General features: G+C 40.8%; 1 protein-coding gene across 1 annotated transcript in view; it reads right to left on the bottom strand.

Annotated features, from left to right (window-relative positions):
- Positions 1-27,116, bottom strand: part of PIKFYVE (phosphoinositide kinase, FYVE-type zinc finger containing) — a 74,538-nt gene that overhangs the window by 19,321 nt on the left and 28,101 nt on the right. Inside the window, exons 14-33 of the mRNA XM_041124535.1 lie at positions 21,753-21,815; positions 19,565-19,694; positions 19,036-19,216; positions 17,606-17,680; positions 16,850-16,957; positions 14,876-15,016; positions 14,065-14,191; positions 11,727-12,913; positions 10,102-10,202; positions 8,843-8,914; positions 7,036-7,207; positions 5,487-5,665; positions 4,897-5,010; positions 3,474-3,582; positions 3,207-3,361; positions 2,574-2,664; positions 1,510-1,570; positions 769-912; positions 547-667; positions 16-144 (exon numbers count right to left, since the gene is read on the bottom strand). Coding sequence (XP_040980469.1) covers positions 16-144; positions 547-667; positions 769-912; positions 1,510-1,570; positions 2,574-2,664; positions 3,207-3,361; positions 3,474-3,582; positions 4,897-5,010; positions 5,487-5,665; positions 7,036-7,207; positions 8,843-8,914; positions 10,102-10,202; positions 11,727-12,913; positions 14,065-14,191; positions 14,876-15,016; positions 16,850-16,957; positions 17,606-17,680; positions 19,036-19,216; positions 19,565-19,694; positions 21,753-21,815 — 3,460 coding nt within the window. The remainder of the gene's footprint in view (positions 1-15; positions 145-546; positions 668-768; positions 913-1,509; positions 1,571-2,573; positions 2,665-3,206; positions 3,362-3,473; positions 3,583-4,896; positions 5,011-5,486; positions 5,666-7,035; positions 7,208-8,842; positions 8,915-10,101; positions 10,203-11,726; positions 12,914-14,064; positions 14,192-14,875; positions 15,017-16,849; positions 16,958-17,605; positions 17,681-19,035; positions 19,217-19,564; positions 19,695-21,752; positions 21,816-27,116) is intronic.

Genomic DNA, 27,116 nt, shown 5'->3' with positions numbered 1-27,116 from the left:
ACAAAGCACGCAGACCAAGTAGCTGAAAGACTTTCCAGTCTGCCCATTTTCACATGAGAGGGGTACTTGAGGGCACATGCAGTAGCCATTGAACCTGACCTACACCCAGACAATGTCAATTTGAGTCCAACCCTCGGAAGAGGTCTGGAAGTAAAAACAAGACAGGCATGTAGCTTTAGTAAGTCTTCGCTAAGGAAGGACGTTTCTGCTCCCTCCCTGCAGCAATGAAGTTACAAGGCACCTTTCTCCCCCTTCCCCACAACACCCCTTCTGCTCCCACAAGAGTTCTGAGAGGCATGCCTGCTAGGAGGAGAAGAAACTGATATGTATATGCACAAGGGTGGACCATTAATAAGAAAAGCAGGTAACCTACAAATACCTAGAAGGGACACAGAAAACTTCTTGCCTTGAAGAAGTTCTACAGCTTATTCAGAGGCAAACCCAAATGATGACTTAAATTATATACCGAGTAAAGGAAGCATGCACAGCTCTGAAATTTGACCAGGCTGCTAATTTTGTACATCATATATATTATGCAGTACTTACAAGGGAAATGGAATGGGGTTATAGTTGTTTCCAGGCAAAAAGTTAGCCAAAATAGCTTTCATAGTAGACTTCTCCTTCACTTGGCTGTCTGTAGATCCCAGTGAGTGTCCATCAAACACATCTGGAACAGAAATAACTTAGGTCTGCATCGCAAATCACAGATCTTGTACACTTGCCACAGAGAAGCAAGAGAAAGAACACAAGACCACAACTGAACTATACCTTCTGAGCTGCTTGTTGTATCCTGTTCAGACAGTGTGTTGGCACCAGTCATATGTTCCGATACAACCTCTGGAGGTGTGGGCAGCTGAAGATGAGTGGAGCCTGTGGAGCTCTGACTTGATAAAGTAGTCAGGAAACGATCCTCTGAGAGTACAAGGACAGAAGAAAGCATTTTACATGGCTGTCAGAAGAGATATTGCTTGCTCCCAGGCCAAGCTATCACCAGTGTCTACTTTCAAGAAGATTTTGCTTAGAAAGCAGGTAAGGCCACCCAGAGAAAAGAAATGGGCAAGCTGATCAATGTAGCACATAACCTCCAGAAAATGCATACACTTATACCCACTACCTTCAGTTCACACAATCTTCAGTATGCCTCACAGATAAGAGGTCTCAGCACCCACAACCACTTCACAGAAGAGGTGAGAGGCATTTCCCAAATTCCATGTAGTTACTCAGTTATTTAGAAAGCCTCTGAAAGCTTTTAAACTCAAGTTCAAAGGAAAACCCTTGCTGGCCAGTTTAGTATCATTAGTAATTCAGCTTCATACAAGAAGCAGAATGCTTTTTATAATAGCAAGCTAGAAATTGGCTTATTCCCATCTGACTCAATGGGGATTCACTCAATGGGGATTCTCTAAATTATCAAATTTGACAAAGGCTCCCATGTTATGTCAGGCAAAGGGTTACAGCAAGCTTCTTTTGGTTGCTTAAGAAAAAGAAATAAACAAACAAATGACAGACCTTTCTCTCCATTTTGCAGTGCTGGAGAAGCATTGCGGGGGGAAGCATCCATACTACTGATCTAGGCAGAGTAACAAAATACCAGTGTTGATGCCAAGCTCTTTATAGCTGTATCTCTTCCTCTGTAGAACACTTGCAAAAGCAGATGTACCACAACAGAGCACTCCCACCCACTGCACTGTCACTGTATCTGCCACCACACAAAAAAGAAAAGGCAACAGCAACCCAGCTTCACAAGATGCTTATGACTGCTATAATCTCTGTATGCTGCTTTAAAGACTACACTCTTCCTCTATATAAACCTAATCGCTGCTACATTAAGGTTAAGTGCGTTTTAGCATCTAAAAAATGTGTTACGTGGAAAGGACAGAGCAAATCCAGGGTCTCATGGCGTTTCTTAGCGCACCTTGCTAATGTTAGAACTATTGGGAGTTCAGCCTCTCTGTATGGTGCTTATATTGTACTGCCTTGCAGTCTGGACATTTTCTCAGAGCACCAGCTCCCAAAAGGGTGGTTGTTCAGCATGCTGGCAACTGTACCCTTAGACAGAGCTCTTGAGGCAGCAGTCCAGAATCACTTATACATCCCCTCAGCCAGTTCCCATCAGACACATCACAGAATAGATATGAACCTGCAAATTCATTATCAGTTCTCCCTGTGTTCTTTGCTCTGCCTTTCCTGATAATTCCTGCCTTTTCTTTTTCACAAGGGAAAACCTGATGGGCAACAACCTAGGGTCTAATGAGGTGACCTCCTTCCTGTCTAGGCATATGCCTGACAATGAGTGCAGCTCTCTGCTATCAGTATTCGGATTTACACTACACAATCACCACAGGAAATCATCAAATCCTATTCACACTTAGTCATCTTCTGTGTAATATGGCTCTTGGTTCACGTCTTTAGGAAAAGATACATATACTAACATGCAATTCAAGCTTCTACAGCTGAAAACTACATGATGCAGTAAAACAAGTTTACTAAGTGAACCAAAGCCAGTCTTAAGACTATTGTGTTGCCCCAGGAAAAAAAAAAAGTTTAAGTAGCTTCTAGCCTGCTACTCATACCTTGCTTTCTTCACCTTGCCTCAGTCTCCCAGGGCTGGGTGGTACTGATGGACGTTTTCTCCCTTTCTCTTGTTGGAAGAGATCCTGCAATCTTCAAAACAAAACAAATAAAAAAAAACACACAAAAAAACCCAAATTAATCAGAAGATAGGTTACAGGTATTAACTGTGAAAGGCACAAGTTATGAAGTTTCTCCATACTAGAATGCAGCCAAGCATGCCTTCACTAGTCTTCACTGCAAACTCAGATGGTTGCCAACATGTACCAAAGCTATATTTCAAGTGGTCAAAACCAGAACATTTTCTGCACCTCTGAGATAATTTCACCCAATTAATTGCTTTCCCATGCTCCCCTCTTCCCTTGTCTTCCACCTTTATTCAGATGACAATTTCTCCTCTCAGATGCAAGTTGTGCTTTACAACACAATACTTATATTATCTGGCCTCAGATGATTTTCCATTCCAATCAACCAGCTTTGTGGTCTTAACCAGTAGAGGACATTCAGCACAAGCTGTCATAACACACTCTATATAGCAACTGCACTACAGGGAGAGAAAGCACAAAAGAACCTCTTTCCTTCTATAACCAACGCAGTATCAGTGTTTCTCATGATTCCAACACAAGTCCTCTTACCTATTATTCCAGGCTTGTAGCATCTCACAAAGTCCTTGCTTTTTAGCTATCAGAGACTCAAAAACAGATTGCAGCTGTTGAGGTGTGTCTAATGATGATGAAAGCAGCCTTGCTTGGATTTTCTCAGTCCAGTTTCGAAACTCCCCCTCTTCCATCTGCCAGAAGAAAAACTGTCAGTGTTCTGTGACCAGAGATGACACTAGATCTAAGTGGCTTCCCCACACACTTTGCAGCCTATGGCCTGCCAATGCAGAAATAGTCCATTACCTCCTTTTGGGCAAAGAGGTCTTCCATCTTCTCTTCTCTTGTTTTGCTGAAAGTATCCGTTTTCAGAGAAGCAAGGCGATCATCAACAGCAAGATACACTTGTGACACCCTGTCGACAGGGATGCAAACAGTTAAGCTGTGACTACTTGGAACATCTTCAACATTCTTTAATGAAAGTATGACTGTGTTCAAGGTTAGCATTTAAGAATACAAAAGACAATATATGCCAGTGTTCTGTACAGTAGGCTGTCCCACTGAATTTATCTGGAAAGTTGGAAAAACTTCATTAGTATAGCAGAAACCTAGAAATTACACACACTGACATTCCTCTTCACAACCCATTCTTAGCAGCTGAAGTTGTCAGAGAGCAATACAAAGGTCACAAAGACATTACTAGCAGAGGGGGAACAGTTGTGTCGTATGTGACAAGGAAGAATCTGGGGCTGCAAACTACACCTCCACCAGCAGGGCTCAGACAGAATGAGTAACTATTTCAGCTCGAAACAAAGCTCCACAGCTTCTGAAGTCAGGTAGTCACAGAGGTATCAGCCATACAGTAACCCAGCCACCAGGCAGAACAGCAGTCAGGCTGGATTTAATACAGTTTCCATCATGCCTGTCTCCCTTTTTTTTTTTGTTCCTACATTTAGAAGGTGTCTAGGCTTACAGTAGTTTACCTTAGACTACAAGAAGGTACCAGACTGTCTGCTGTTATCATATTCAATAGCTAACAAAGGCAATGTCTTTTACACACCAGAAACTTTAGTAGCCACATGACCAATATAATGAAAACAGTTCTGTTCAGACAATAGATCTGAGCAATGCCTTTGCAGTTTTTCCAGGCTGAAGGCAGGATTTAAACTTGATCAGATCTTCCAAAACAGAACGTTAGGGCAAGGGTACAGTGTTACCTGCAGTTTTCAGATTAAGCCTTCTAGGACCACCACCTCCTCTGTTCCATTTTTAGTATTAGAGGGAGGAATTAGAAATACTTTAGCTGTGCTTGAGAAGGCATTTTGTAAGAAAAGGTGACATTTCAGATACCAGCTGATGGTCAACATTTCAGTGGCTACTTGGCAACGTCATTCAGAAACATGCTATATCACTCAAATATCAGGGCAACATTCAGGGATGGAGAAGAGAAGAATCTTAGTTTCTCCTGGCTATATTTAAGCTGAATTGCCACCAGATGAAAAGGTGAGAGATTAGTACAGACAGAGCACATAAAGGTTATAAAGAAGATTTCAATACCACCCTCCCTTACGAGTACCTGCACACATAAATGTGCTTAAAACCATTACTTTTCTATTAAATATAGAATATTTAGCAAGTCTTATCTATAGTAGCAAAAATGGTTTTCTGTTCTGCTAACAGAAGTCCAAAATAAAAGTAAGCTGAGGAAGGCATTAAAAACAAAGCTTACTTTTGAGAGAAATCCTTGAGATCCTGCAAAATAGTAACCTTTGATGGAGCCTGCCGTTTGATGTAGATCTTAGGGAGTGGAAGACACACTTCAAGCAGCCGGATTGGAGAGTAGCTGAGAAGGCAATATGACAGCTATTAACAAGACTCTCCACACAAAGTAGTAATTCTACACCATATTGTGGTTTGTGGCCCTTATATTAAAAGGGGCACTGTCAATGCGTCCAGGGCTTTAGTTACTTTTAGTAGCAATAACACCCTGTCCATTTATCTCCTAGGCAAAAAGTACAACCACAGATCGTGTTGCATAACAAAACTCTGAAAGTTTGAGATTAGACAGGGAAAAGTGTTTCTCTTCTGTACCATGAACTGGAGCCAGCCATTCTTAGGAACACTGCCCGCCCCATCCAGGACAGTGATGGCACCCACAATACCCTCTGCAAGCCAGCACACAATCCTGCACTTGTGGTTATAGTGCAGCTATGCTATCCCATGCTGTACTCAAAGTGAAAGACAGACCTGATGAATCCTACTAGAGCTATATGCTTCACATAGTACTAGAGAGAAGGAAGTTTTTAGCATGGATCTCACCTGAAAGATGCCACCATCTGATTATAGGAAAAATACTGGTGATAGTCATGGTGAATGGAATGACCACAAGGCTCTGCATTGGCCCTTCGAGTGTACTGGTGCCCATAGAATCTCAGCTCAAGGTATTTTGCGAAAGACATAGACCAAGAATCATTGGAAAGGGGAACAACCGGTGTCACCTGAAAAATTGAAAGCCAAGTGTCCTAATTTCATCCTTCAACCAAGATTAAGGACAGGCTAACCTAGACAGCAATCTAGCATTTCTAGTACCAGAAGCACCCATGACCCTGAAACATACTAAACAATAAAGACTGCATTTATGCAAAGCTAAGGCCAACACATAGTTACAATAAATTGGATAAAAAACAACTGGTAGTTCATGATGACAGGTGCTAAGCTGGGTGAGTGAAAACATATCCTTGACAGAAGCTTGTACCTGGGATGCTATTTCTCTGCATAGAGACAACTTCCAGCAACCCAGTCAGCTGCAGTGGTTTCATCATATACTTTTTCCCTGGTGATTCTTCAGCTACAAATACATTGGTATTGCTCTGCAGTGTATTTCAGCTTCAGCAGTGTTTGCAAGCTTAGAGTAGTCACTGCTTTAAACATACTTAATAGCCACAAACATATTAGTGTTTACATGAGCACACAGAAATAAAAGGTTATAGAACAGGTGTATACACAGCAACATCAGGCTTGCCTTCAGCAATTACATTAACTTCCTCCAGGTATCTTTAAATCCAACACCCATGTTTAAGCCAGCATAAGTTGGTGAACTGAGTCATCCACATGGGTAATAGATGTTTTGCATTTCAGGCACTGCATGAATCTTTTTTTAATTAAGTTTTATTCTCATCTCTTTGAAGGCTCTTAGTTTTACAATGTTTGGCTAGAGATGAGTATCCAGTTGGTAATGTTTTCTTAGCTAAATTACAGAACAAGCCTCAGATAATACACAATCTTACTATCTTGTGTTTTTTTAAAGCAATTTATCATTCCTCTAATGAATATTTTACTTACTTTCTAATGACTACTAAAGGAAGTCTAGACATCACATTGACACAATGCAGACTACCCAGTCCATAGCAGATGAAAGAATACCAAGCGGTTTTAGCCAATTACTGACCCAGTAGGTCTCAGCATCTGCCCTTCCCCATACATAAGTTCTTTTAATGCTCATACTGATTCAGTGCAGGGAAGGGACCATACTCTTCACCTCTAAGAGGGCAACTCAATTTTTTCCCATGTGTCAGAAATTAGTTTCCTGCAATATATCAACTCCACTTAAACCTATCCTCTCAGAGCCAGGTTTGACACTGTCCAACAGGACTACCTCACACAAGATGTTTCACCCTCAACAGCCCCAGTTCTACAAAAGGAATTTGTAGATACACAAGAACATCTGTATCAGTAACAGGTTTTGTGCTAGGTTAGCCATAACTCCAGGGATGAACACTTTCTCAAAAACGCTGCCTTTCCGTGCAAGGCCAGTCACAACAGGAATACTAAATCAGAATAGCAATGATTCTCAAGTCCACAGCCTTACCTGTTTGCACAGTCTACACCAGGAGTAAGTAAGAATGGTGTGCTGGTACCCAGGGACTGGGGAGTCCAGCTCCTTTAACACAATTTGCACACAGCCTTGCCCATGAACAAAGCGACGAATGTGGTGCACCATTGGTGTTTCACAGAACATGCTGGGGCATTGGTAGGAAGGCCTTACAGAGAGAAATGGAAACACTTATGATCATATGCTAGGCACTGCTGAAGAACTGGTTCAACGTATCTAATATGCCTTTTAGTATCATAGTGCTACTTATCTTTGCTGTACAAGTTTCCTAAGCCTTTAGCGAAGGCTGTTTCTGCAGATTGAATTGTACTCATTTAGAAATAGCATGTAGGGAAGTTCCTTTGCCAGCAATGGCTGTATAGGTCCCAAAAGCAGCGACTGGATACTGGTTGCTATCACAATCTTTTTACAATTAATTACTTTTTACCAACATATTCTTGTTGGACTATATTCTATATAGTCCACAAAACATCGATCAAGCACCTGGAAGTGCTTCGCACCAAATTAGAAGACCACTTGGGCAGCATACCAGAGCAAAGGCTACTGAGGACAAAGATGTGCCAAAGAGCTTTCAAAACGGTAATGTTTCAGCTCCTGAAGGAAGAGGCGAGCAAAATAGTGCCATATAACCTCTTTGAACAGAAAAACCCATGACCTTTCCTTGGATGGGTTTCTTTTAAGTCAGGGAGGAAAGACTGACAACAGAAAAATAAAAGCTGAATTGTTTCGGTACCAAAGTGAAATAGGGAATTCTTCAAAAACAGGAATAGCCTATAAAAGCCCAGATCCTACTTGCTCATAAAAAAAAAAAAAAAAAAAAAAAATTAATTACTGAAACTATGGAGATTGAGAAGCATTCACTTTAGCACACACTATACTCAGCAGAGAGAAACAAGAACTTAAAAGTGGGCAGCTAACCTCCACCTCCTCATTGATCAGCACAAGGAGAAATACTTGTTCCTCCAGAGAGGGCTGAACATTAAGAACATTTTGCTCCTACAAGTGGCCAATGGAGAAAAAGTAATATTGTCTTTTGCAGAGCCACAGGCTACCCTATCCAGCTTCACAGCCTGCTGAGACTCTATATGGGATTCTGGCAGTTCTGGTTATTACTGAAATATAACAACTTGCACCTGTCAGATGAAATAAATTACACAGTACTTTGCCAGGGTTAAAAGTGTTCTGGACCATTTACATTAGCCACCTTGCAGATATGACAAAGTCTTACTCTGAGATGTTCAGATAATGCTAAAGGAGTAGGGTTTTTTTCCAGAATTCGTATGAAAGTTCAAATAGGAACCTCAGAAAATTGTAATCAGTACAGTTGCTCGTCTTGAAAAACAGCCATTTGGAATACATGCTCAGACTCTTAACTAGGCCCTTATAGCGCTAATCGCTATGAGAAAGTGCTAAGTGAACACATTTGTCTTTATGAACTTGTAAGTCTTGTTTCCTAATCTGTTCCACTTCCTCATTAAAGGAAATAAGAGGGATAGTGCTGACATGGGAAAGCAGTGGATGTATTTGCTTGTAAGAAGTGAGCATGAGTAAGTGGATTCTTAAATCCAGTTCCTGTTTCACTACAGTATGATAATAAAGCAAAGGGAACAACAGATTTAAGTGGTAAGATTTACTAGGACACAACTGGCTCTGCAGATTTGCATGCTATTCTCCTAAGTGCACAGGAAGTAGAGTCTATGAAGAGGGCAGCAGGTCAACTTCACAGAGCTATCAACAGCTTTGGTTTTGTTTAGAATGAGATTTAGAATAAGTTCCTCCTCACCTGAAACAGTAGCGCTCCAGAAAAATCCCTAGAGTCAGGTCATTTTTCCCATAGAACTCCATGGTCACAATCCTAAAGCAGAGAAATAAAAGCTTTAGAGTGTGGATGCTGCCACTGTTAGCTGTGCAAAGGCCTTTAGGTGCACAGATTGGCACCCACTGCTGGCTTGTTTTTCAGCCCTGTATACCTTTAAAAGCTTTTTTTTTTTTTTCTCTTGACTACCCTTCCTAGATCCCTGCTGTCAAGTTTGCTAATAATGAGATCAGAGTCCTACTAGAACAACTTTAAACTTGACATTTAAAAGTTGAATACAATTCAACTACACTGTTGAAGATCATGTTCAAGAATATCTAGGCACAGAAGTCTAGACAGCTTGAAGCCTCAAACACTAACATTTAAACAGTTACAAAAAGGGTACATCCAGAAGACGGAAAAAGCCTTCAGAAAACCTTATCCTCTGGAAGATTTAGTAGCAACTTTTGTTTTCTCAGCACCTGAGGTGACCAAGCCACTTAAAATGTGTAAGTATCAGTTTAAGTGTCACAATTCAGACATCTCCAATATCAGTAATTTACATCCTCTTATTGTTGCTGTTTAGTGAGCTTATCACCACCTTCTTTGGTTCATTCCTAAACTTCTACAGGAACTCTAGACCGTTCCCTGTAAGAGACCCATCTCTACATTTTCACCTGAGCTAGACGATGAAACACCAAGACCTGTCCTGTTTAGCAGAGCTAGAAGCGTGTCATAAATTGCATACAATTAACAAATTACAGCCCCCTAAGCTGGAAATATAGTTAAAGCTCTTAACACCGCTGACTATAATAAGAGAAAGATAGCAATACATTCAAATGCCACTCTCAGATAATACAGTCTAGAAGTATTCTGAGATTCTCTCAAGGCTTATTTTTGGGCTTGGACATTCTTCTGTGTTTATATACACTAACTCTTCCCCACAAGACTGCATGCGGTGCCCTCCCCACACATACTGCACACCCTGCAGTGAAAGGACCAACTAAAGTATTCAGTTTTAGGCTGCGCTTTCTCATTCACACCTTGGGGATTACAAAGGCTATGGGATACTGCTCTGGATCCACCTGACCAGGCAAGACAAAATTCTTTTGGCAACAGTTCCTGTTACAGGACAGGCACAATCTACTAAGGAGTCCTCAAAGAAATACTGCTATGAGGTGAGCACTGACTTTGACTTAGGAAAAAAGATAGCAACTATACAAGGTGTAGAGGAGTAGTTTTCATACCAGGGGCTAACACAGGCACTTGGAGCATTGCTGGACTGAGCAGAAGAGCTACTGAAGAGAACACAGAGCCTCTGATGGTTTACTGGACTCAGGCAATCCACCTGGTAGAGAGAAAACAACTCATTTACTGGTTACAGACACCTCCATCCACACACAGCTCTTGATGACAAAATTCTGTTCTAGTAGTTTTATTTACAGACAAATGTCTGGTCGCTCCTTTTGTACAGATTAACCTTATATTATCTCTGAGCTTCAGGTAGACTTGTACCATGTATAATTGCTAACTGCCAGTTTTAGAACAGCATAAGAAATATGCATAATGAAACCAATGCACACACCTGTGTTTCTGTGGAAAGGAAGCTAAGGGAAACATAAAAGAACAAAAGCCCCAAGACAAACATCCAGAGTCTCCAAAGCACTGTACAGTTCAGGACACCTTGGAGGCAAAACTCTGCCAATATATATACCTCAGTTACTCATTCAGGCTATAGAAATACTTCCAACTTTGTCGTCTGTGAAGAGATTTACCACACTGCTGCTGGAATGAAGCTGTTTCCCCTTCCACACCCTACAGAACTATGAAGTTCCCAAATACTTTTCATTGATCACCGAATAAATTTAAAACAGCATCAACCAGCCTGATCCAGAGCAAAGGCTACTCTTACAGTTTGTAAGATTATGGCCTGTGAAGCTACACAGACTTACATTTAAGCACCAATTGAAAAGTGACTTCTGCTCATGAACTTGGGGGCTGATTGGCTAAGGGACCAAAACGTTTGACTATTTCAAGAGATCAGTTCTGCTGCTCTTGTTCACAGACTTTTTTCCTGAACAGCTTCCAGTTCAAGAAAGTTCCAAGATCCTTCTCCTCAGATACAAGTTAGTTGCTTTCATGGCAGTTTCCCAAAACTAAGTATTTCAATTACAAGCACATACTGCCTTGTTTTGAAATTTCAAAGATTCCCCGACTCAATTATGAGATTCTCACATTTCTTCAGATCACCCAAATTTTACAAACAAATACTTTAATGTAATTACAGCCTACTGCTGTTTCCATGACATTAATCCCTCTGAAGATGAAAATACTACGCTTTTAGAAATCACCAATACAAGCAGCAAGAAAGCTCAGCTTCAGGAACTTTAAGTTTGCTCCCCCTTCATGTATTCATTTTCAGAAATCAGTCATGTACAACTGAGCTGAACAGGCAACATAAATATACTGATCCTTAGCTGACTTTGTGCATTTCTCAGAAAGTAGTCTCACAACCTCTTCCCTTCTCAGGAAAATTTTGTAGTCAGTCTTGTGTTCTGCTTTCTTATATCCACATAGTGCCTTGTTATACTGACTTGTTTAAGTGCCCAGAGCACTGCAATCTAAAATGCAGTTTTCACCCAGTCAAAAAAACAACAACAAAAAAAAAAAACACCAAAAAACAACCCAAAAACCAAAAATCAAACCCCAACCAAAATTAAAAAAAAACACACACCCCCAAAAAAAACCCAAAACAAGACAAACAAAAAAAAACCCAAACCACAACAACTTTGATTTAACATTTAATATGAGACACTACACCTTCTGTATCTGATGTAACCTGGGTTTTCAGTAACATAGCTTTGAATCTTACCTTATGAGACCATGAGGATTCGCTCTGAGCCAGTCCCTTCTCATCCTCTTCAATTCTGCACCCAGTTTTTCCAGTAGGGACACTACACACATCCTTACTTTGGGCAAAGGGATCCGTGGTTTTTTGTAGTATCCTCCCTCCTCTGGCCCTATAGTCAGCCAGCATTCTGGCTAAGCTCTGGCTATCACCTAGGTGTTCTGCTATTCTAGTATTAACCAACTCATGAGAAGGTAAGATTTGGATAGCCTTGGCTTGGATACTCCCATTCATCCCTTGTAGTCCGGAGAGATCCCGCAATAATTGTCTCTTCCTTCTGCTCTCCAACTCCTTGTATTCCTTATTGAGGAGAGGAGACCAGTAAACTTGCTCAGGGAAGTATTCCCGGGCAGGGCACCTCATGCCTTTTTCAGTCAAAAGAAATGGTTCACGGAACGTCATTACAGGAGAAATACAGAGAATGACATCTTTCAACTCCTGCTTAAATGCTGCAGAGTAAGTCTTGAGACGATCCTCAGAAGAAGTTACCTCTTCCGTGACATATAAACCAGTATCATCCTGGAGAGGGTCTCTAAAGACTCTCATCTGACTCTTGGAGTCCTGTAGATCATCCACCTGTTGAAGAGACTCTAAAGTTTGGCTATCCAGAGTGACCAAGTGCTGGTCCATACCATGGAGGGGCAGCAGGGATGTTTCGGGTATTCCAGGAGGTACAGAGTTGAATACTGGAAACAGTGACTCCACTTTGTGGTGCTCTTGATGTTTTGAGGACGCCATTTCCAGTTGACTGTTCTCTTGGTCACCTCTCTCAAATAAACCTCTTTGTTCAAGCAAGCTGACCTCATCAGAGGACACCGACTCAGAGATTACAGACAGCTTTTCAGAGGATAGTTCAATGTCTCTGACTGCTGTGCTGAAATCCTCACCATTGAAGAGGTTCTGTTGTTCATTTTCATCTCCTGGCTCCTCAATAAGGGAGTGAAAGGAGGTGTTTTTGGTCAGAGTAGGGGGCATGGCAAACTCATCCATAAGGAAAGATATTTCCAGCTGGGAATGATAAGCCACACAGACCATGAAGATCAGGATCTCCTTCACACGGGCCAGCTCATACTCTGCAGCACCACACAACTTGATGGTGCAACCCAGGTGCTGGGGACACCCTTCAAAGAACATCAGGGTTTTTGTCTGATCTAGAACAAAAAGAAAACCCTAGAAGTTAGGATGACAACTACAATTAATCTGCTCTTAGGTATCTCACACACTGAAGAGACTGTAACAGCGACTAAGAGCAAGTAACATTGGTAGCACAATCCAGCTGCAGAAATTCACATCACTGTACTGAAATAACTTAATTTTGCAAGCAAAACAAGCATTTTCTATAAAACTTCTCCTGTTTTGTAAAACAAGTCATCGTAAAGTCCAAGTGAAGGCCACATGGAACACACTGGCCTAAACAGTGTATTCCAAGATCATGTAGACTCTGCAGCAGTGAAGCAAAAGAACCACTATCCTCCCAGGAACATTTGCTCATCCTTACAAGTCAAAAGCGTACAAGATTTTGAGTGCAATTTAAAGGCTGGAAGAGGGCATGGGGAAGTCGAAAGAGAAGAGGTGCAAAGACTGCATCTCCACAAAGATTTGCATCAACAGCATCTATGTGTGCCAGTACCATTGGTAACCTGTCAAGCAGCATTTTTTCCTTCTTCCTGTGAAGACTTCCACTGCCTAAAGGGGGTTACAGAGAAAAAGGAACTGGATTTCTCAAAGGTGCACTGCACAATGACTGGACAATGGGCAGTGTGCGCAAATTGCAACAAGGCAAGTTTTGATTGGATATGTTAGGGTTGGACGAGATGATCTTTCAAGGTCCCTTCCAACCAGGGCTGTTCCATGATTCTCTGTTTCTATGTAGAAAAATTCTTTATGCTGAGGATGGTTAAGCAACAGAACAGGTGCCCAGACAGGCTACGAAATCTCCATTCTGCAATATTTTCAACAGTTGGCTGATGAAGCCCTGAGAAATCTGATCCTGCATTGAAATTAATCCTTCCTGTTTTGAACAAAAATTTGGACTAGACAAAGTCCAAGGTGGTGGGAAGAGAAAAAACAGTTTGGAAGGAAGAAGCCAGCCTAATTAAAATCTAGTGTGTCTCATCTTAGTAAGATCATGCCTTTGTGTCTGCAGTCAGTTCACTGTAGTTCCAAGATGTAACAGAAGAAAAATTAGTAGGAAGAATAATACTTGATCACACAAGACACCCAACAGTTCAGATCTAGTTAAGAGGAGTAAAGCATTTATCCTTTCACACACACAAGCTAAGACACATCAAGCTTTACTCACCATTAGGCAACTGAAAAACTTGCATATAAAATTTATGACAGGTTCCCAAACGCGGTTTGGTCAACAGTTGATCCATTGACATCACTAAGTCTCCCTGGGTCATTCGACTTACCCGGTCTAAGACTTGCTGTAAAAATGGAAAAAACAGTAAGAATCTACAGTGTAAAGAGGACACTAGCATCCTTAGTTTGCTCTTAAAAAAAACCACCAAAACAACAACAACAACAAAAAAATGCCAGCGTGATCCAGGAAACCTCTCACTGAGATGCAAACTCTGGGTTAAACCCAGTCACCCACAACATACAAGAAACTTAAAAAAGCAGTTGGGTAAATATTTCCAGTGAGAGGTAAGATTTTGCCCTTCCTTGGGATATCTGGATCTGTTCAAGTGAAAAAAGTTCCAGGAGGTACAGTGCATTCAGCAGAGTGCTGGCTATCAGGAGCTCAGCCAACTCACAAACCCACTCTCTGTTTGGCTGTCTGTACCCTGCCTCACAGGGACAGAGAGGCTCTCTAGGGATCACTGAGGACCCACGCAGGATCTGCTACAAATAGGAGTCAAGAGTTAACTAGAACCAAACCAGGGGACAAGGACCTACTAAGCAAGGACACAGCAGAGTAAGCTGTGAAGAGCTGAGGTAAAGTTACTCTAGGTTTGCCTGTCTTGACTTCTTGGAAGAGAAGTACTATTAAAAAAAGAGCCCAAGTTTGGTTAGAGGAGAAAATAAGACAACTCTCTGCTTTCTCCAGGGAGCTTGCTCCAAGAAGTTAGAGATCCACCACAAGGCCCAGTCTGACAGGAAATGCTCACCGGCTTGACGTTGATGACCAGAGTGATACCATGCTCTAAGAGCATGTCCTGGGCAATTCGGGACACGGTCTTCTCAACAAGGACCAAATTAGGCCTGACATCAACTATCCGCTGTACGTAGTTCTTCAGGAACTCCCTTTCCTGCACACAGGAACAAAGTATAGCAGTCAACTACTGCAAACCCATCTAAAAAAAAAAAAAACCCACTTAAATGCTTAATATTACTTTCTCTCCCATTTATGTACTGACCTTTCCTATAAAACAGGGAAACCACCTATCCAGAAAGCACCATCGTGCACATTTCCCCACCCCCACAGCACAACACCCATTTTATCAGTAATTTGTTATATGCACTAATTGCACATGAGGATATAGTCCAATGACAGTCTGAAGTAAGATACCTGCAGCAGAATCCAAACATTTATACAGGCACCTTGTATCTTTACATGGAAAAACACTTTATGTTTGAAAGGTGCTAGAACTAGAGAATTCTAAACCAAAGCTGTTTGCAATATTATGTTCTCCACCTTCTTCAGATACATGCTAATGTTGAGTGTTGGCACTCTGAGACACTTCCATTCATGAAGAGTATACCAGTGCTCTATGCCTCTACAAGTCTGTACACAGAGCCTCAGTCCCTAAATCTGTACTTGGGGACAGTGCTTCTGGAGTGGGATTCCAAATGCTGTGCACTGCAAAATTGCTCTTCTAATTGGCTCCATCTCACTATCCTCCCCACACTTTTATTACCATGCACAGAAAGACAAAGCAGGGCTGCAATGCTATCAGAACTAAAGACCTACACTGCTAGAGGGAGGATACAGCTTCCCAAGCCAGGTATTCTCAACTGTGTTATTGCAGCTCACATCAGTCAGGTTTGAAAAGTTCTGTGCAAGAGAAAGATACCACAAAAGCAGTTTGCCACCTCCTCAGAGAGAATGAGCTAACATTCATGTTAGTGTAGCAAAGATAAAGCTTTTGCTAGATGGTAGCTTTTTCAATTGAACTAGTCTTTCTGTAGTATTTTCTGTCCAATAGGACTTTAATGCAGATACACAAATACTTATGATCATTTTCTAAAGCAGACAGTGAAATAATCAGAGACCAATATTTAGAAAGTATAGTAGATACTTCTACCCCATTCAAACAAATTACAGGTCTCAGTTTAAGCTTTTACTAGAAAACCAACTCACTGGGCAGAGACAAGTTTTATTGCTAAAGCTTTCATACCTGTAATCCTATTTATTAATTACCAAGAGAAATGGTCTTAAATGCATGCTAAGGAAATAGTCAAATACAGAAACAAACATTATGGCCCAAGCTCAGTAGGGCACCAAATACCCTTGTTACAAGTATCCTGGCAAACACATGAAGACTGATTCTCAGACAGGAATGCAGTGTGTTGAAGAAAAAGTCTATCCATTTCAGTGTTTTCATACTTAAGGCACCTCCCTGCTCACAGGGGCAGGGCACCTGTTCCAAAGTGACATTTTGTAGTTCGTCACTTCATTAGGTTGGTCGTTGTCCCATTTTTTCAAGCCTGACAAGAAATAACATGGGTGTAAGCTAACCCTCACCTACACTAACTTTTCTACTATTTCTTCATGCACCTAAACCATATCTAGCTCTGACCTTCTGAACCATATGTTCCTTATACAGTGTATCATTAAAAACAAAACGTATTTTCTAAAATGCTGCATTTAATTATGAGGATCATAAGATCGCTCTCAATACATGTAACTTGATGACAAAAACCCTCAGCACAAGACTACAAGTTTGTACTGTATTTAGTGCAGCAGTGGTCTTAGCTAGCTGCTAGAAGAGGAAATTTTTCTCTTTCTTATGCAATCCCACTCACTCAACTCCACCTTACACACCAAAAAAAAAAAAAAAATCAGAAGTTCACTGATCATAATTTTGTTTGATTCACTAGACCTGAAGCAGTTTTAACCAAGAACAAAAGCATGCTCTCACCTGAAGTACTATAGGGTCTATACAGGTAAACTTTGTTTCTTCTCTATAGAGGTACTCAATTGAGCACTTCAGCAGAAGAATTTTGGGATTTTTTAAGCAAGAATTCATCTAAGAAAGACACAATAGTTAAAACAAAAATACAAACACCTGGAAGGGAAAACATACACAAGGAAAAAAAAAAAAAAAAGACAGACTTCCCATGATTGATTCCCCCACAATAGTGTTTCAGCTATACCCCCCTGCAGACCCAACTACACATTCTTCCTTCTCATGAAGATGTTACACCTGTTAGAATTTCACAGCTACTGTCTAGTAAGAGTGCAATGCTAGAGGTTTCTACAGTCACCCTGAAGTCTTGATACACTTTGCAGCCTCCATCCAGATCACTTCTATCTTGACCTCCTGCCTTATTTAAAAGCTCACTTTACTGTATTGTCATAAGTCAGAACCACAAATGCCTTTTTCTGACTAAAACTTGGGGTAATTATTAGATGCCTTCTGGGGTGGTAGGGGTAAAAAGGATGTTTGATACATGCATGAGGAAAGCTTCCACCCCTAGAATCTCTGGGCTAAAAGAAAACAGCTTGGAAAAGAAATGCTTTAAAAAGACATTCTTGTTTAGGTTCTCAAACTAAAGAAAGCTCACAAACTTCCTGAACAGTGAGAGGAGCTTCACAACACAAAATGAAAGTCACAGCACACTTGTTTCCTCAGCATGCACTACAGCCAGCACTTGATTAATCAAGCCTGCATTACCTTTTTATGTGCAACATTCTTAGTGCAAACAAATCCATTCACCACCATGGAGTCAAATTTCTTTCCACCAGGGATCTAATAAAGCAAAGAACATTTTTAGAACTGTCATACACTCCCATAACTTCTAATGCAGTAAACCTAATATATGGAATACCTGTTGTAGCTGATGTGCAAGCTTAAGCTATGCCCTCAATTATCAGATGAAAGATCACATACAGTCATGCTGAACACACAACTCTTTCCCTTTAAAGTCTGGCAAACTTAAGGACAACAAGAAAACAAATAATAAGTTCCAGTATCTCTACACCCCTCCCAATAGATACATATTTGTTAAACCAAGTACACTCTGGAAGACAAGGAAACCTAACTCCTATGGGTCATGGGGAGCATATACCTTTGCACATGACACTTCCACTAACAACAAACAAGTTGTAAGGAACAGAAACAGAAGCGGGGGGGGGGGGGGGGGGGGGGGGGGGGGGTGTAAGATAAAACAAAACAAACCTCCACCTACTATTTGAACACAAACACTTCACTGGTGTGCTTACAGTCATAACCAATCACACGAGTAAAACAATATGAAACACATTTCTGAATAACTTGTTTCAGAGGACATTTCTGTTATCAGCACGTGAAAACAGCAGACAGCTACGAAGAGTTTTCACCTCTGAACATCTGCTCTTTGAACTGGAGTTTCAGGAGAGGCAGCAACAACTGATGCTGCCTGAAGAGATGCCACAGAGCTACCACCAGAACCATAAGGCTCTCCTCATATCTTACATGGCTTCCAAACAAAACAGGCCTCCTGAGGTGAATTTTGCCAAAGAAAAATAGGCCCAAGCCTTTGATCCTCAGTCACACTAGCTCCTTGGATGTTAGTTTCACATCAGCCTCTCAGAAGAAGCTCTGCATGCCACAATTCCAGCCTTACAGTTCAACAATCTCAACACTGGGCCATCTGGCAGAACTGGATGTACCATCCCATAACAATTATGCTTTCCTCTTGAAGAAAGTCGTTGTACTTGGCATGGGAGGAGTTCAGTCCTCCATAATGGATAGTTATAGGGCAATAGATTGCTACATAGAGTCCTGCAAGCTACTTATCCAGCATTCAGTACATCTCCAATCCAAGCACAAAACAAGCTGAAACCAAAAAAGGAAGCAACTCATTACAGAGGTGTTGCTTTTTGCTACCTTCTGCAGCCTACAGCCTGAAAGAAGAGGTCAGCTCCAGGGCATTAAAGCACCTTTCACAGGTTGCAAAGCTCCTTCTGTGTAACTTTTCCTAGAACCCCACCTTATCCAAAGGCCACGTTGGCCAATTACACCAATGAACATGCTAAGGGCAATGGGAAGGGGACTCTTCAAACAAGGGATGCTGTCAACAGCTGCATCCTTTTGTTTCCCTAGATCCACTGTTTGAAACTTACTTTTTTGATGTGGACAAACTGGCGGATATCCATGTCATCATCTCTGTTCTTGACATCAGGCCGTACAGTTTGAACTACCTGGCAGACCACAGGTACAATGATATCCCTCCAGGACAGTGACAGGGACTCATTGTATAGAAGCTGCTGAAGCAGTGCCATCATGTGGTTGTGATTAGCAGACCTGTGAAAAAGGCAAAACAAATAGACATCTCTTGAGAAAAATACAGAGCAGTGATTAGTTGAAGTCACATTTCAAATAAATTTCTTGACATTACAGTGCAGGAAGTCCTCTGAAGGAACAGCTGCATAGAACATTCTACAGTCAACACCAGTCTTGTACTTCAATCTATAAAAATCACAGGGAAAAAAAAGCAATCAAAATATACTGTAAAAATGCTGTTTTCTTAATGCAAATTAGTTCCTTGCATTGTCCACTGTAGATCAAGTCCCACTGAAAGTTGGTGGAATACAAGGGCTTCAAGAATCGTTACTCAAGATACGCAAATTCCTTTTTCTACGTATTTCTTACAGCAGCCGTTCCATGGCCTGTTTCTCCCCATTCTCTTCTCTCAGCAGATCCAGATTGCTGTGGTGCCAGCCTAGGGGCGTGAAAAAGAGTTCTTTGGACTTCTCCTCCACCCTCCTGTTGAATAATGACTCTGCAAGAGACAAACAAACCTTGTTAATACAAGGTCACAGTTGAACACCTGTCTTTCTGAAAGGCTACTTTGAAGATGAAACAGTTTACTAAGACGTAAGTCTAAGCCTCTTGAAATACTGAATTTGAGCTAGACGTCATGGTAACATAATGCAGCAAACAGTATTAGGTATAACAGTGGTGAGTGTACAAAGGAAAGTGAGCTACTAAAATTCTTGTGCTGCCAGTATAGAGCAGACTGTTTTCTCTTCTGGAATTGAACTGTTACCAAGTTTAAGACAAGGAAAAAAAAAATAATCTTATATCCCAGTTTTGCCCATAAATAAGCAGCAAATTCCAAATACTGTGTCTATTCATAATACATAATCATAAGGCCTTTTAGACTTAGAACATTGGTCAAAGGCACTAATTTGATCCACAAAAAGCTGCTGCTTTGAAGACATCTGTGTATAAGTGGCATTAAAAGATCTAGTTACTTCATTCAGGCTGCAGCACAAGTATCAAAAATATCTTGGTAAAGGCCTTATTTAGCACATCTCCCCAAACGTATTTTAAAGAAATGCTATGCTACCAATTCATATGTCAGACTTTTGAACCTTTATGTGACTTGCAGCCCTGATGCCACACACCACCTCTTTGTTGCTCTGGGGCAAAGGGAGCTGTCAGCAGGCTGGTTCATAGCCTATGTCACAGTATTTAAAACTACAGAATTCTGAAGGATCTTCTGTCAAGAAAGTGGCACAATCTTTTCAAAAAGATCTCAGCACATCTTCTCACCTCCATCCGCCTAACCATCATATACACACAGGTACCTCTCTGCTATGATAAACAGGATGCCAACGAAAGCTGTATCCACTGAATACAATTTTTTAAATCCTACATGTCAGCAGGAACTACAGCCATTTCTGGTTTTGGAAACAGAAAGCATGTTTCAACAGTGTAAGACAGTCCCCACTTGGAGGGGGCCTGCTGCTTTCAATCACTATATTGTGTAGTAACTCCTTAGAACTGTTCTCTGTTTTGCAGTACCAAGATTAGAGGTTATTTCAGCACAGTTTACTGTGCTTTGAAAGAGTTACTAGGTTATTTCCCATACAGGTATTATAATATTACAGAGGGAAGTTACAAACTTCCCCATTCTCATAATGGCTGACTATAAGTCATTTATGCTAGTAGTGTATCAATTTTCATCAGCAAGTATGTAAGCCTTCAGAGTTCAAGCTTAAAACTCCTCAGAGTGCATGATACATCCACAAAATCCTTTTACAATAGTAATCTGAGCAGGACTATTGAAAAAAAGGCTCTTTAAAAACAACAGTTAACTTCTTCCAGATGCTCCATACCCAAAATTAGCTGTGTAGAAGAATAACACAAGTTACACTGGTTTCTTCCCTTCTCTTTCTCTTGCAAAAGCTTAGTTAAAAACTAAGCATCAGTTTAATCAAAGACTTTATTTTTCTGGCTGCACAGACATTGGGGTCTCCCCTTATGTCCTCTTACAAGCTCACCAAAATCAATAGCATTAACTGGGAGAAAAAAAGCCCACAAGTGCACCTGACCACAATACTGGAAGGTACATGGGTTTTAAAACTCATAACTGTGTCTAATGGCCTTTCATTTCAGAAGTAGTAGTGGTGGTGACAACAAGAAACTCAAAGATTTAAGAGATGAAGCTTTAAGCTACTCTGTAGAAGCAGTGCAATTAATCATATCACACCTTCATTTGCTTGCACAGAAAGTTAAAATCCACATCTGTTACATAAGTTTGTGGGTGGGGAAGTTGAACAGACTTGCCACTTACACTTATTTTAAAAAAAAGTAAAAGCTTTTCTTTGAGTGCTTTTGAATGAAGAAATCTGAAAAGTAGAAGAAATCTAAGCTTGAAAGTACATTCCAAAAAGTTAGAGTATAGTTTATATATCAGTTTTGCCACAAATAAGTTCAGATTTACTGTCAAGTAAATGTTTCTAAAGAGTCAATGCTCTATTAAAGAAATATTGAGGAGTTTTCATCATTATATTAAAACTGCACAACAGCAACATTTGAAGTTTCTCCTTACCTTTAATAAAAGCATCACTTATAGAGAACATCTGCTGCCCTCCGTTTTCAGGATTCAAGTACTCTGAAAGAAGAAAGAAGAGGGAGATAGGCGGAGAAAAATAAAATGACAGGTTACATTGGTGCACCCATATAATTACAATGTACACGCCCACACCAGAAGAAGCAGCATTACTCATCTAAGTGTTTAGTCACCAATTTAGCAACAGCTTGATGAGTAGTCAAGACAAGAATATCCTCTCATTCTTGTTCTATCAAAAAGTTTAAGATGACAAGAAAATAGTTCTTATTACTGTGAAGAAACAAAACAAACAAAGTAGACAGGAGCAAAGACTGAACTAGGAGTTAAGAGTTTGCTTTTCCAATTGACCCACACCACACTTTTCCAGATCTGAATACAAAGGTGTTAAGTTGCGAGTAGACACCACGGGAGTGTCCAGACAGGGAATGGCCTCCTCACTCTGGTCTAAAAATGCAGCTTCAGAAGCTATTTTGCTCTCACACTCCAATGAAGTACCTTAGACTGAGAGAGAGACCCCAGCCATAAGATTTATCTTACACAGTGAAGGAAACAAAAGACAGCCTGCATTTCAAGAGCTAGAATTCTAAAGTCCAAAACAGTTTAAAGTGTTTTGAGGAATCCATGCTGACAGAGGTGGACTCCCAGCAACAAAGGAAACCAAGAGTTACATATCACTTTACGTATGGGAAATAGGATGAAGCTCCATCTACCACACTTGTTTAGCTTGCTAGATCTTGATCTTTCATGCAGGCTGGCTGGCTATAAAAAGCTTGTTTTCTCCAGAGGCCATTAGCTTGTCATGCCTTTAGTTGGTTCCTTGCTTCTACAAAAAGGGATTCTACAGCAGGAAAACAAGCAGGAAAACAATAGCCCAATTGCTTATATAGCATTATTATCTGAAGTCCAAAGCTAACCCTTTATCACCTTTCCTGAGAATGGTCCAGACCTACTGCCACAAACAGAATGCAAAGCCAGGCAGCTTTCAGACACCAACAGAAAGCAACAGAAAGTTGACAGGACACAAGCAATCACAAGTCTCTGAACAGCAGCACTCAAGAGACCCCTTACATGCCACCAGTTTAAAAATCTGAGCTTGCCTGCAGTTGCCCAGTTTGCAAACAGGTACTCAATAGATGATCAGTGTACCAAAGAGAAGTTGCAAGCCTTCCTTGCAGCTTGATGGTTATTTGCAGATTCTTTTCATCTCTTGCTTAGATGAAGAGTTTAGCATTATAAGCAACCTACTGCTTGATTAAAACTGCCTCACCCTCAGCATTCATTCACCCACAGCTCCACAAACTACCTAGAGAAAGTCATGTCATGCTGTAACTACACATGAGCATGTATACTAGCACCTCCATCTCTCTCCACCTTGCAACAGCCTCAGGGCAGCAGCTCTTACTGTGAACACACTCAAATTAGGTCTGACACATATCCCTGACTGGCATGGCCAAGGCAGGAGTTAACCCCAGCTGAAACCTAAGCTTAATTTTGCTCTGGACAAAGACACAGATGGCACCTCCAAACCAGGAATGCTTCTCTTCAATACAGCTTCACCTACTATAACTTTGCTTCCAATTTGCCCCAGAGGAAGCTCCTGGCAAGGTAAGACACCATACCTCTTCCTAGACTGCACAGATACCGCACTCATAGGTGTGAGTTCGAGACAGTGAGAGTGGCTAACACGCACATTTCTTACCTTTCATCATCCCTACAGGCATCATGCTCCACAGAATGTTGGAGGACAGAGGAGGTTCCTGTAGCATATTTTGTAGCCTTGTCTGCAAGCAGTTAGCTATCAAGAGACTATCTTACAAGCCCCCCTGAACAGCTTAACCAAAACAAAACAACAAAAAAAAAAAGAACCAAAAAACCCCACCCCAAAACATACAAATTCCTAGGTCTGATATTCAAGGGCATCATTGGAAGCAAATACCACAATGCACACAAATTCACAGGTCTCCAATGGAAACCAGCAGGTAGAGATTTTATACACCTTAGAAGATTGCTCTGGTTAAACATCAAAACAGACTGGCCAGCAAACACAGCTCTTCCTCTACATACACAAACAAGGATGCATGCATCCACAGATATCCACTGAAAACTGAGGTGCACCTTTTCAATAGAAGGTGCACCAAAAGGGCTCCTTGCAAGCAATGGTGGTAAGGAACTGTGTCATGGTTACGCAGATCCTCTTCTCTTTCCCCCTCCTAACTAGATGCAGGCATCAAAAATTAACTACCCAAAATACCTACTACCAGGATCAAGGGTATCTGGCTGCAAGGACATTTAGAAAAAGTTTCCCATATTCATAACTACATATCTTTAAAAACAGCAACTAAAACCCACATTTAAAATAAGTCACTTAATCTCGTCCCCCAATTTAAATTCAGAAAGCAATCTTACTTTGTTTCCCATTTTGATACACACTATAAAGTACCATTATCTTTAGGAAGATGATACTATAAATAAGTCACTATACTCACTTGTAAGATACTACAAGCCAGCTAATTTGGAGTCACTAGAATTTCATTGAAACACACCAGACATTAGTCAGCCTACAACATCACAAGAAGTCCTGCCATTGGACTCAGACTACATACAAACCACTCCATTCTAGAACACAGCTGGTACATCACAGGCCATTGCTTCAAAGCAGCTGACCTCTGTGACTGGTGGAAATTGCATATCCCTTAATCATTTGAAGAAACCCACTAGCCACTTAAATCAAAGTTGACCTGCACATCTAGCACTGATGTTTTGTCCTGTCAGTCCTCCCCCAAGGACTGTAATTTATACAGTTGTGAAGAAATTGAGTTACTAGCCTCAAAAAGTGGGTGTGATCTTCAGTTTCACTTCATTATTTCAAAGAAAATTAAGTCACTGTCATCCAGTCTAAGGACAAAAGATAATTCCAATGAAATCAAGCCAAATACACATGTACATAATAGTCATAGGGAGTTACTGAGTTACTGACTCCTGACGGCAGCAAATGCACAATGTCGCTGATTGACTGCAGTACTCTGTTCTTAAAATAACCATGTCCCATTCTACATAGAAGCTTAACTATCTAGTCTTGGCTGTCTAATCATTGCGATACTCTAACATCCTTGATGGCATCTTTTGTTGAATATAGCCAGGATAAATCAGAAACACAAGGTAAAAGTCTTTGCACTCTGACTTAAATATTTCCAGAAGAAAGTTTTAGAAGTCATCCATTTCACTACGCTAGGCACTGCAGTATGCAGTATTAGGTTTTGTCCCACCTGATTTTTGAAGGCCTTAAATAGCAAACATCTAAGTACCTACGAAATTTCAGTCTCCCTATTGCCAAGAAGTGTCCCTTGCTATTCAAGCTGTTGTCATTCATTTTAACTTGTTGCTCCCTAGTTAGGTCTTTCCTCTACAGACTCTCATGCCAGGAATCCAAAAAAAGATGTACAGCAAGTCCTCCATATTTGCAGAGGATACAGATTTTTTTCAAAAAAACCCTGCAGGATAATGCCTACATCTCCACAGTGCCTTTTAACGACTCACACCTCCACCCTATCCCATTCTGGGCATATTACTGATACTTTCCCCTCAAGGGAAACCCATTCTCTTAAAAGGACTTGTTCCCAGTTTTCTACTACAAATTACAGTCCTACAGAATAACCTGGTTAAGAGACCACACATTTCAGGACAGATAACAAACACCAGCCAGCAGAGATTCACCAAGGATACCAGAGTGCTGCCAACATATATAATTAAAAGACACAAGTCTCTCTCCTTTCAGTCCCCTCACCACTTGCCTTTTCTGCTGATCTTCTCTAAGCTCTCCATCATCAAAATCTTTCTCACAAGAGCTTCAGTTCTGGCTATGAGAAGCCTTGATTTGGTCAACAGTTTCCGAGAGAGGTAGGCTTTCTTATATTTCCCCTTCATCATGTACTGCTTTTTGTATAAGGAGATAAAGACTAAGATAGGTCTGAAACCAGGACTATCACTCTACAAGTCCTGTAACACTGGCTAGAACCAAACTGACTACTGCCTGCTTTACTGCCAACACACACTGATAAACCTGCTACAGCTGTAAATTCATAGGATACTGCAGCACACCTGGGCCTGTTTCACACTCACTTAATCCAGCACCCCTCCTTCCTAAAAAGCATTCATGGATATATTCTCCCTCTTCACACCTTTCCTTCCCTGCAGATGCATCAGCTTTTCATTTGATTAGGGCAGGAGCTGGAAACAAGTTGAAAGGAACCAGTAACAAGCTGGTGTCAGTAGTGCTGACGACCCATCCCTACTGTTGAGTCATCTGACATCAACTCAAATTTCAAACCTGTTCTGCTCCTCTCTCTGGGGCGAAAAAATAAGCAGTTAGATTTCCCTTCTTCTAGACTTATTTTTAGCAAATAACAAAACATGACTACAATAGGCGCTGATAAATGCACCCTCTAATTTGCATCACTGTCTCTCCCATGTCTAAGATACTTTTGAAAGTCAGCTGTGACCAGTTCTCCTCCCTCACTCTCTTCAGTGACCATTCCACAGTTTCAGAAAATGCAATCTGTATGCAAGCATAAGGTAAGTCTTGCATTCCGATCCACAACAACAGAAGAGATCTGTTAGACTTTATGGGAGGATGAATTCATTAGGAGTTCCAATTATTTAACACTGGATCATCTTTTCAAGTTGGAAATACTGAAGGGGTGGAGTGAAACAATAATTAAGAATAAGAAACTCCTTAGAAACAGCCAAAGACAGAAGTCTACAAATGTGATGTAACCTTAGGTAAGGAAGCAGAGCAAAGACATCGATTGCTACGCAGCATGTAAAGCAACTAGAATATACTAGACCCAAGCCAGTGGCAAGCCCTGGTTTCAGTCAGCCCTTGTCCAGTTTAGAGAATGCAGTTGTCAACAGGCAGGCACATTATTTTTTCCATAAGGATTTTCCTTATAGTTAGAGTCTTTCAATTTAGTACTTACTTAGGAGAAAAGAAAACTTTCAAAAGAAGTCTTCAACACTGAGTATTTGATTTCTAACTACTTCGCTTAAGTGGATGTTCTCTTTTGAACAAATGTTACATATATGATTAAGTTAGGCCTTACTGCTCATCAGTAAGATTCTTCTGTCAAATGTAAGCTTATTAAGGTACAATTAGAAGTCAGCACAGAGCTCTTCCAAGTTATTTTGTTCTTTTGTTGTTTGGGGGTTTTTTCTTGCTTGCTTTTTCAGTTTAATGTCAAACTATAGAGACACATATCAAACTGGTTTATGCATGAACTATTCTTCCACCCCAGTTAGCCAGAAACTGTATATGTGGATCTGCCCTATTATGTATGGGCAGGAGAC

Source organism: Aquila chrysaetos, chromosome 6, assembly GCF_900496995.4.
Source record: "Aquila chrysaetos chrysaetos chromosome 6, bAquChr1.4, whole genome shotgun sequence".
NCBI classification, from domain to species: Eukaryota; Metazoa; Chordata; class Aves; order Accipitriformes; family Accipitridae; genus Aquila; species Aquila chrysaetos.
Note: the sequence above shows the minus strand (reverse complement) of the source record. Positions and strands in the feature narration are given on the sequence as shown.